At 45.9% G+C, this 10862-nt stretch overlaps 1 protein-coding gene across 1 annotated transcript; it reads right to left on the reverse strand.

The window, feature by feature from the left end:
- Positions 1-406: 406 nt before the first annotated feature.
- Positions 407-9879, reverse strand: TMEM225B (transmembrane protein 225B). The gene is made up of 5 exons (XM_069486871.1): positions 9820-9879; positions 7247-7457; positions 5702-5848; positions 4758-4895; positions 407-579 (listed from the first exon to the last, which is right to left on the reverse strand). The coding sequence occupies exons 2-5, from the start codon at positions 7452-7454 to the stop codon at positions 407-409; spliced, it is 666 nt and encodes a 221-aa protein (XP_069342972.1). The 5' UTR covers positions 7455-7457; positions 9820-9879.
- Positions 9880-10862: the final 983 nt, after the last annotated feature.

A 10862-nucleotide genomic window follows, 5' to 3' on the forward strand; every position in this document is an offset into this window, starting at 1 on the left:
TTTTATGAGAGGACATGACATCCCTTTTTCTTTTTAATGTTATCAATTCAATTTTTGTTTTATTAATACAAAATCTCACTTCACTTGATCATCTTGTTATAGTTTTCCCTTCCCTCCTGCTCTCCAGGCTCAGTTTTTGAGGTAGGGATCAACAGAGTAGCCCTTCTTTTGTTGAAAACACCAGCCAAAAAAAGTCACTCAGGAAGCTCGGAGGAGTTCAAGGAACTTTTAAGAAATTTCAGATACAAGGAAGACAGAATCACTCTGAGTATGGGGATGTGGAGGGTTGATTCAACACTCAGGAAAGCTCCTCAAAGGCAGCAGACGCTGGTGGAGAAGTGGGAGGCACATACGCCTACACGTGCACTCACCCAGCTCGAAGAGGGTAGAGGGACAACATCCTGGGCTAGATAACTGTTTCTTCATTCAGCAGTGTCTCCTTTTGTACTGAGCTCAGTTCTCCTCCCAAACTCTCCAGCTTGTCCAACTGCAGGGTCCCGTGGGACTCCTCAGTATTCTGGGAAATGGGCAACAGATGGCAGCTGGGGCAGGCTATTTCTTGAGAGAGGCAGATGGCACCTAGGCAACAGCAAAGGTTCGGGTCAGGTCAGCACAAATTAAAAATTTTAATAGAAAACATTTTAGTAACCTTATGTCAATAAATTTTAAAACTTATATAAAATATAAAAATTAATAGAAATATGTAACTTACCAAAACTGACTCAGGAAGAAATAAAACACCTGAATAGTGATATAATCATTAAAGAAACTGAATCATGAGTTAAAAATCCTCCCACAGAGAAACACCATGCTCCTTTTGCAGGCAAGCTTGTAGAGAACAAAATAACTATAAATATAAATTCAGAGATTAGAAAAAGAAAGAACACCCCCAAATCACTCTTTGATGCTTGCAAAACCATAATATCAAATCAGACGAGGTCAGTGCAAGAAAGGAAATTTAAAGACCAATCTCACTAGAAAATGTTAGGAAAAAAGTTGAATTACAACACTAAAAAAGATAATAGTCTGGGTGCAGCAGCTTTACACCCATAATCCTAGCACTTTGGGAGGCCTAGGGTGGAGGATCACTTGAGACCAGGAGTTTGAAAGCAGCCTGGGCAATAGCGAGATCCCATCTCTACCAAAAAAAAAATTTTTTTTTAATTAACCAGGCATCATGGCACATGCCTATAGTTCCAGCTACTTGGGAGGCTGAGGCAGGTGGCTCACTTGAGCCCAGGAATTTGAATTTACAGTGAGCTACGATCATGCCACTGCAAAACACCCTGGGTGACAGACAGAGACCCTGTCTCAAAAAAAAAAAAAAAAAAAAAAAAAAGATAAAATATAATGTACAAGTTGAGTTTGTTTCAGAAATGTAAAGTTTAAGTTTGGAAACAATGTTATCTGCCATGTTAACATGCTAAAAGAGAAAAACTAATGTCTCAATACATATAAAAAGAAAAAGCATCTAATAAAACTTAACATTCACTCATGATTAAAAAGAAAACCAAACTCTTTGCAAACCGGGACTAGAAGGTAATCTCCTTAAAATGATAAAGACTGTCTACCCTAAATATGTACAAACACCATACTTTAGAATGAAACATCAAAAACATTCCCTTTAGGATCACCACTTCTATTATCATTATACTGAAGGTACAAATATCTAGGGAAAGAAAAATCAAGCAAAAAGATAAAATTATAAAACTTTTTAAAAATCATTAAAGAATATCTAAATATCATGTTCATCGATAGGAAGTTTCAATATTTTTATTAAAAAAAGAATCAGTTTTCCTAAATTGATCATAAATTTGGTATAATTCGAAACAAAATTCAACAGATTTTTTTCTGTGAAATGTCACAAGCTGATTCTAAAAGTTGTATGTATAAAAAAAAGTCTAATAACTAAGATAACTTTGAATAAGAACAAGGGGTGGGCGGCCAGATGCGGTGGCTCATACCTGTAATCCTAGCACACTGGGAGGCCAAGGCGGGAGGATAGCTTGAGCTCAGGAGTTCAAGACCAGCCTGACCAACATTGCAAGATCCCCTTCTCTACAAACGTTTAAAAATTAGCTGAATGGTGGTGTGCTCCTATAGTCCCAGCTACTTGGGAGGCTGAGACAGGAGGATTGCTTGAGCCCAGGAGTTGGAGGTTGCAGTGAGGTATTATGATGCCCACTGTACTCTACCCAGGGTGACAGAGCAAGATTCTGTCTCAAAAAAAAGAAAAAAAAAAAAGAACAAGGAGGAAGATTTTTCCTACCACATATCAAAATATATATCAAGCTACTATAAAGCTCCAGTAATTATGAAAGCATGGCTTACGCTTTAAAATAGATTAGTGGAATATGCAAATTTGATTAATGAGTGAAATCGCAATGCAAATCAGTGCAGAAAGGATAGATTAATCATTAAATAGTATTATGACAACTGCATATTCCTTTGAAAAACAAAATGAGAGTGATCCCTACATCACACCATAAATCAACGCAACATGAATTAAGAGTTAAATACAGAAGGCAAAACTACAAAACTTCAGAAGATAGTATAGGCCGGGCAAGGTGGCTCACGCCTATAATCCTAACACTCTGGGAGGCCGAGGGGGGAGGATCGCTCAAAGTCAGGAGTTCAAGACCAGCCTGAGCAAGAGCAAGACCCTGTCTCTACTAAAAATAGAAAGAAATTAGCTGGACAACTAAAAATATATATAGGAAAAATTAGCCAGGCATGGTGGCGCATGCCTGTAGTCCCAGCTATTCAGGAGGCTGAGGCAGAAAGATTGCTTAAGCCCAGGAGTTTGAGGTTGCTGTGAGCTAGGCTGACGCCACAGCACTCTAGCTCAGGCAATACAGTGAGACTCTGTCTCAAAAAAAAAAGATAATATAATGAAATATCTTTAAGACCTCACCAAGGAAATATTTCTTAACTACTACACAAAAGATAGCAACCATTTAAAGGAAAATATCAATAAATTTAATTACAATAAAATTAGTAATTTCTGTTCCTAAAAGACACCACAAAAGAAGTAAAAAGCCAACCCATAAACTGGGATAAGATATTTGTAACACCTATAGTAATAAATTACTGTATCTAAAATATACAAAGACCTCCTACAAATCAATTTGAAATGGACAAAAATATAGGCAAAATACTAAATAGGAACTCCTTAGAAGAGGAAACACAAATGGCCAATAAACATATCAAAATATGTTCAACCTGATTAATAATCAAGGAAACACATTAACAGCATAAGATACCATCTTACACCAATTAAATTGGCAAAGTTAAAAATCTGATGATTTCAAGTGTTGACAAGGAGATGGAGCAACAGGAATTCTTTTACCTTGCAAGTAGGAGTGTAAATTGTTATAATCTCTTGGGAAATCTATTTGGCATCATCTGAAAAACCTGAAAATATGCATAATATTCTCAATCCAGCAATTCCAGTCCTAGGCATATATATCCTAGAGAGCGTCCTGCACAAATGCAGTAGGAAACATGTTTAGGAAAGTTTCTAACGGTTTCATTGATAATAGGGAAAAAAAATGAAAACTATCGAATATCCACTGACAGGAAAATAGGTAAATTATAGAATATTTACACAATTAAATAAAGCAACAAAATTGAATGAACTTCAGTTACTCTTATTATTATTGAAGGAATCTCAGAGATACAATGTTGACCAAACATAGCAAGTTCCAGAAGAATAAATACAGTATAATTACATTTATATAAAGTTTCAAAACATGCAAAAATAAATACTATATTATTTAAGAGTATATATGTGAGTAGAAATTCTAAGTAGCATAAATTTCAGAATAATTGATTCTGGAGGGGAAAAAAGAGGATGAGATCAGGAAGAGCTGTGGGGGATGGGGTGCTTTAAAGATACTGGTTATGTTCTATGTTCTACCATATTTCATTAATTCTGAGAAGCCAATTTTTTTTCACATTTTAATATCTCTGAAATAAAAATGTATCTTAAAAGCTGTAGCATTTAGAATTATACTTGGCATTAATTTTTCTTTCTCAGTGGCACATAAAATAATGGCATGACTTACAATTAATTTGATGAACTACAGCTATTTCTTAAACTATATGGCAGAAATATGGGTATGTGGTTTATTTTTAATTGCTTGAGTCTTATAAATATTATTTTTTATATATTCAATGTGTAATAAAATTGAGTTTTGATAGCATATGATGATGGGTCAGGTTAATACAGGGGGAGAGGATTCGGAGTAGGAACAAAACGAGACAGGATTAAGAATCTAGATGGCAATGGCATTTTGAAGATAAAGGGGGTAGGGTAAGGAACAAGATGGTAGATTTCAGGATAAAGTTAGAGATAGGAATAACAGCCTTTGCAACCAGGTGGTATGAGGGAGAGTCTGGAAACTGGAAGAGTTTGGTTCTATAGCCAAGAAAGATAAGAACAGGAAGGCCAGGGATGGGGAAAGCACTGAGGCACCAGAGCAGCGGCTGTCCAGTAGAACTTTCTGCAAAGACAAAAATTTCTCTTTCTGCACTGTCCAGTGTGGTAGCCACGAGACACTTGTGGTTATTGAACATTTGCAATGTGGCTGAATTTTAAACTTTACTCCATTAATATTTTAACTAATTAAAGTTAAATAGCCACATGTAGCTAGTGGCTGCAGTTTGGAACAGCGCGGCTCTGGCGAATCCTCAGGAGAGAGGCTCCTAATCCCAACGGAGGGCAGGAAAAGGGGCACCAGCCCCTCCACACTCACCAGCCACCACGAACAAAAAGATGCTGAAGCCCAGGACGTAGTAAGGCCACTGCACGAAGAACTGTGGGGGACTGGGCTTCATCCTCAGATCCTGGATCTCCAGGGCATGCAGCACCAAGGCCAGGAAGGCACAGGCCCCTGCAGGATCACAGGGAGGTACCCTCGCTCTCCTCTAAGGCTTCCCACCCTGGGTCCCGCCTACCTCAGACTTAGAGCCATGTGTGGCCGACAGCCCATGCTGCTCTGCCCAGAGGCTCCTTTATCCTGCCTGCACCCCTTGCCCTTTCTGAGCAGCAACCCCCTCCCCCATGCCTGTCCCTCCCGCCTTTCCAACTCACCCTGAAGCCCTTATGCCTCACCTCCCAGGGGCCCATCTTCAGAAATCCCTCTCCTGGTACCCTGTGGATCTGTGCCTTTGGCCCGCTCTAGGTTTGGCCCTCTGGGTGTGACACTGGATGAAACTCACCCTGATTTTCCCACTGAATGTGTTCCACCTCCTCCATTTGCCTGGGAGCCTTCCAGGGTGGGCCCTGGGTCACCCTTTTAAAATGTCAAAAGCTTCCAAAGGGCAGAGATGGTCTCTTACATTCATTCTTTCATTCAAGAAACATTTCTATTTCATTTATATTATATATTTCTATTGTAATTCTATGCCAGCTTCTATGACAGTCTCTGGGATACACAGGTTCTGGTAAAAAGGCCTCCCAGACAAACGACCCCAAGCCCACATGGTCGGGGCTGGCTAGCAGGAAATGGAGAGTGTTCAGAAGCCCCAAAGAAGAGGGATCCTAAATTGTGAGGGGCACGTGTGGGGGTGGGTTACTTCACAGACATGGCAACAAAAATTATGCCTCTCTTGACACCCCAGAGACCATATGACCCCCTTCTTGTGGACCCCTCCCCAGGCCCTGGCAATGGACAGGGACTGCCTGGCTGTTCCATACCTGTGAGGAAGCTGATGAAGGATGACACAAAATTGTACTTCCGGGTCCTTGGGAAGAGCTCAGATGCAAAGGACACCATGATGAAGGTGGTGAGGAAAGCCAGTACGACTGCAGAGAGCAGGAAAACCCGGCCGAGGATGATGTAAACTGCAGGGGACAGAGAGCTGGAGCTGGAGCTGGAGCTGGGTACCCTGACCCGAAGAGGCAGAGCCCGGGCAGGGCTGGCCCCCGGAGCCTCCCCCATCCTCAGGTCCCAAAGCATGGCCTTGGGAACAAGGTTGCCACTTTGCCCCCAAGAGTGCTCCGGCCTCACCATTTTGTTGGAAGTATATGGAAAAAAAGTTAGACTGACATCAAACACTGAAACCATTCATCAGTTCTTAAAAAATATTACTGTATGAATCTGGTTGTATCAAACCATGTGGGGAAACCGTGTATAATCCATTAGGGAAAAGTGGTGGTTTTAACAAACAACATGAAATCAAACTCTCATGATAAAAATTTGTCACATGTGCAAATGTGAAGAATCGCATCTGAATTGGTTACACTGAAATAACTCACCCATGCAAAATCAGAACTTCCTGAGGTCAAAACGTTCTGAACTCTGTGGGCACCCCCACACCCCTATTTAATTTTACTGGTTAATAGGAGTAGTGAAACAGACCAAGATTAGCAGGGCCACTGTCTGGTAGCAGGGTGGTTTATTCTCCTACTGCTGGCATGATGCAGACTCATGTTAAAAGGAGTTTGTACACCCTTCTGGGCGTGCAGAGATGGACAGCTGAGGGTAGGACAAAGAGGCAAAGGCATTTCAGAAGACCCAGAAATTCCAGAATCTACCCTCAGGTTAAATAGTGGTTCTCAACCAGGGGCAATTTTGCCCCTTGAATATTTGACAAAGCCTGTAGATAATTTTGATTGTCACAACTAAAGGTGCCTGTAGCACCACAGGCATCTGGTGGGTAGAAGAGGCCGGGGGTGCTATTAACTACCCTGCAGGAAACAGGAAAGCCTCACAACAAAAATGACTCAGCCCAAAATGTCAGTAGTGCCCAGGTCCAGGAATCTTGGATCAAGTTGCTCACACAGGCTGGCCCACATTATCTGGAGAGCTGCCACCTACAGCTCTGCAGGTGTGTGACCACCAAGGGGACAAGTAGGGGCGGAAGTCCAGCCACGTTCTGCTGACCAGGCTGTTCCCCTGGTTTGGAGCAGTGCTCACCCAAAAGGGTGGCGAGAGCTGGTGTCGCCTCACAGAGCAGTGGGACCCCCTCCCTGCTCCTAGCTAGAGCACTGCTAGCATAGCAATAAACTTGGTTGCTGACACATCTGCTCCGACTCCAGTGGCCAGCCTGGTGTGATAAACCAGCCTCCTACATTCCTCCAGCCCCAAGACAGTGGAGATTCAGGGAAACTGCCTTCACGGGCTTACTAAATTTTGTCCTATCTGCCCCCGACCTATCCTGTCATTCCCAGTCCCCACACTGCCCCATCTCCCTTCCCCCACCACGCCACCCCACCATCCCCGCCTCCATCCCTCCTTACTGGATAAGGGTCGAGGCTTCCAGCACTTGATATGGAAGCAGTTCTCAAACAGGCCACTGAAAAACACTTCATGGGAATCCTCGTTCATGAGCCTCACCCAGAAGGGAAAGACAGACACCAGCAGGATGAGCAGGTAGCCCAGGGAGGTCAAGGCCGGGGCTATGGCCCAGGTGAATCCCTTCATATCCTTTTCCTCTAATGTCAGCATCACCTGTGCAAGGGGAAAATGATGGCAGAGGTGGGACATCAACCTGAATTCTCCGGCAGCACAGGGTGAAGACGACAGTGGCTGCAGAAGTGCCAGCACCATGCATGGCATGGATGTGAGGCTCAGTAAGTGTTGATTCTGCCTTGCTTAACTTTACAGCCTACAGATCTCTGCAGCAGACCTACAAATGCATAAAACATTTTCTGCCACTAACTCACTGGGTGATCATGGGCATGTCGGGTTCCTCTCTGAGTCCCAATTTCCTCCTCTGGTGAAGTGAGGAGGTTGGACTGGGCCATTCCCAAAGCCTCTTCAGCTCCAAAGTCCTAACCATTCAACTGTATCAATGCCCACCCCACTGGCCATCAGAAGGAACATCGCCACTCTCTTTTGCAGTCAGCTGTGGCCTTCTGAGACCTCAGAATGAGAACCAGAGGAGAGATAGCAGGACCAGTGTCTCAGGTGCCCTTACTCAGTGACCAGCCTTCTGACCACAGGAACCCTGGGTTTAGACGGGGAGGGTCCATCTGGCCTGGAGGAGTCCTCTGCTGAAAAACGAGCAGATCATGTGCACACAGACAGTTTCACGAACACTCTCAGTGTTTCACAGAGCCTCCTGCGGCCCCAGGCCCTCAGTGAAGGATCCTCTTACATGCAGTCCATCATCTACACGGCTCTCTTTCATCACCATCTGTCATTAGATTTCTTTTGAATGAGCAAGTCGTGCCTTGGTAGGTAAGTGCTGCCTGGTCTTGTCCCAGCTTTACCACTTCCCAGATGTGTCATCTTGGGGAACTTGCTCAAACTCTCAAGACCTTGGTTTCCCCATTTGGAAAAGGAGAGAGTATGACACCTGCCCAATAAGGTCACCAGAAGGACCAAAGGAAACAACACATATCAAAGTGTCCAGCATAGTGCTCGGTGCTCAGGTGCTTGGTTAAAGCTGGGAGGCAGGGGGTGGAGGGCAGACTCCTTCTAAAATTCAGATATCCCTGTGGGAGAAGAGGCCAGTAGCCACTCACAACTTCAGGGCAAACCTCTTCAACGAGTCCTTTCCTCTCTGTGCTGAGCCTGGCAGCTCCAAGGAATGACAGTTTCCTGGAGCCAGCGAGGGAGGAGCAGGGAAAGGAGAAGAGTGGCTGGAGCCGGGCTGCAGGGAGGACAGGCCTGGTCGCAGACCTCCAGGTAGTACTGTAATGACCCTGGCTACCTGGCAGTGCAGAAGGGGGCATCAGATGAAAGGAAGACCTGAGGAGGCGGGTGCACCCCTAGACAACAGCTCATCTTTCCAAGTCACACCCAATGCCAGGCCTGGAGACTCCTGCTTATGCAGGATGGGCTTGGCGGCACCAAGGTTTACAAGCTGCGCACAGTGACTGCAGAAGACAAGGCTGTGGGGTGCGGGTGCTTCTCTCCCCTTTCCCCTGCGCCCTGTGCCAACACCATGCCCAGTGCCAGGCACTGGGGCCTCCCCACAGTCCCAGTGAGGCCCTCACTGCAGCTGAGGGGAGGGTCATCTTCCTAACTGCTGATGGCTATGGCCAAACAAGCCTAAGGGCAGAGGGCAAAGGGGTAGGTCCCCTTCTGTACCCCCCACACCCAAAAACATAAGTGTTCCTCTTGGATGCTGTCAGAATGACTTGAAATGCTCCAAAGTCCTTCCTCTTCCTTTCTGTCCTTCACTGGCTTTTCTTCTTCCCATCTGAAAAAATGTATCCTTCCCTCTCTTATAATCTCCCTTTTCCACCTTCCATCCTCTCTCCAGGCCACACTCACCTCTTACCTCACCCTCAGGGCCTCAGCCTCCTTCTCTCTAAAATGATGAAGTTGGTTGGACCAGAGAGAGCTGAGGAGTCCTGTTGGCTCTAGAACTCAACAGGAAGGAGTCACGGCTGTACCTTGACCCCTGTCCTCTGCAGATGGTGTGTGCTGAGCACTCTCATTTGGTAGTCGGCACCTCCTCCTGTCCCCCTGACCTCAACTTGTCGAGAAGTGACCTTGGTGTCTTCCCTATTTCCATCATCCTCTCCTGTATCCCAACACTAGCCTTGAGCTCACGCTGGTTTCTCCCTCCCCCCCAACACACTTCCATCTCCTCAGCCTTCCTCATCTTCTCAGTGTTCCTTTCATAAGTTCTCCAAGCATCCATTCTTCCCGCCCCCATAGCTGCCACACCTCTGTCCACACCTAGAACACCCCAGTCGCCCCAAGCCCTCCGTGCCTGGGTTCGCCCCAAGGGTGCCTGCTCTTCCCCTCCAAGCCTTTCAAATCCCACTCCCCTGACAAGTGTGGCTTGTACCATCCACTCCACACCGCTCCCCCAGCCACTATCCATTCCCTCGACAAAAATTCACTGTGCACTTACGAGTCACCCCATGCCCAGCGTAGGCCAGTGGTGGGGATTCAGAGATGAAAAGACAGGAACTTGGAAGCTCTTGGTAACTACTGGGGGGAAAACACATGTCATGTGATGCATTGGCTTTGATCTACCCTGCCTAGGACCACTAACCCCTGTCTGTCCCCACTTCCCTGGGCCAGGCTGCTCTGCAGTGATGAGGAACTTGTCCTCCCTTCCCCGGGCACTGGCAAGACCCTGTATGGCACAGCCCTTAGTGCTAGGACTGGACATCTGTGCCTCTACGGACAATTTAAGATACACACTGATGTAGGCCAGGCTTGAGGATCACAGACATTTGAATGTAAAAAGGGATTTGTAGAACCCTGTGTGCTGACGAAGACAAGGGCAGCTGGAGCACAGAGGACCGGTGGGGGATGCCAGTCAGTCAATGCTGGTGCTGCCTGACCCGCTGCACCAGCCGCCAAGGGCCAGCAGGTCACTTCAGTGATCCCCAAATCTGGAACTGTGTGGAGCCAGAGAACTTGTTCTCATAAGTATGTCCATGTGCACGTGTGAGAAAGGGACAGAGGATGGGGGAACATGTGATTACAACTTTGTACAATAGGGCATTCAAACCAAAACTGTTACCTACTATCACTGACTTGGTTTTTTTCACTATTATTTTTTAAAGGACCTATAACTCCAGGGAGTAGGAGAGCTGATAATCCTGGTGCCTGGACCAGCATCTGGGGACCACTGGCTTGGCTGCAGGTTCCTCATCCCCATCCAGATCCTGGAACCTCCCAGTCCCTGCGCCCCTCCCTGGGACAGCTGGCAACTGCTGGAGGCGGGGGCGGGGAAGAGGTGGGCTTGGAAGCGGGAGGAGGCTGAAGGAGCGGACCTTTCCCTCCGCTGTTCCCTCCTGTAGCTTGTGGCAACTGGGGCTGCAAACGGACTCAGGGACGGTCAGAGGCCCCTTCCTGACGACAACCTTTTCTCAGAATGCCAGGAGGCCGCCCTTCCGTGGCCCCAAAGCTATAGGGACAATTTCCACACCCCAAAATAGGCCC

Source organism: Eulemur rufifrons, chromosome 14 (assembly GCF_041146395.1).
Source record: "Eulemur rufifrons isolate Redbay chromosome 14, OSU_ERuf_1, whole genome shotgun sequence".
Classification (NCBI taxonomy): Eukaryota; Metazoa; Chordata; class Mammalia; order Primates; family Lemuridae; genus Eulemur; species Eulemur rufifrons.

Coding starts and splice junctions, on each gene's coding strand:
- TMEM225B (XM_069486871.1), bottom strand. CDS start 7,454: ATGCTGACATTAGAGGAAAAGGATATGAAGGGATTCACCTGGGCCATA. Junction 4,896..5,701: donor CTTCATCAGCTTCCTCACAG/GTATGGAACAGC, acceptor GTGATCCTGCAG/GGGCCTGTGCCTTCCTGGCC. Junction 580..4,757: donor CTTTTTGTTCGTGGTGGCTG/GTGAGTGTGGAG, acceptor GCTGTTGCCTAG/GTGCCATCTGCCTCTCTCAA.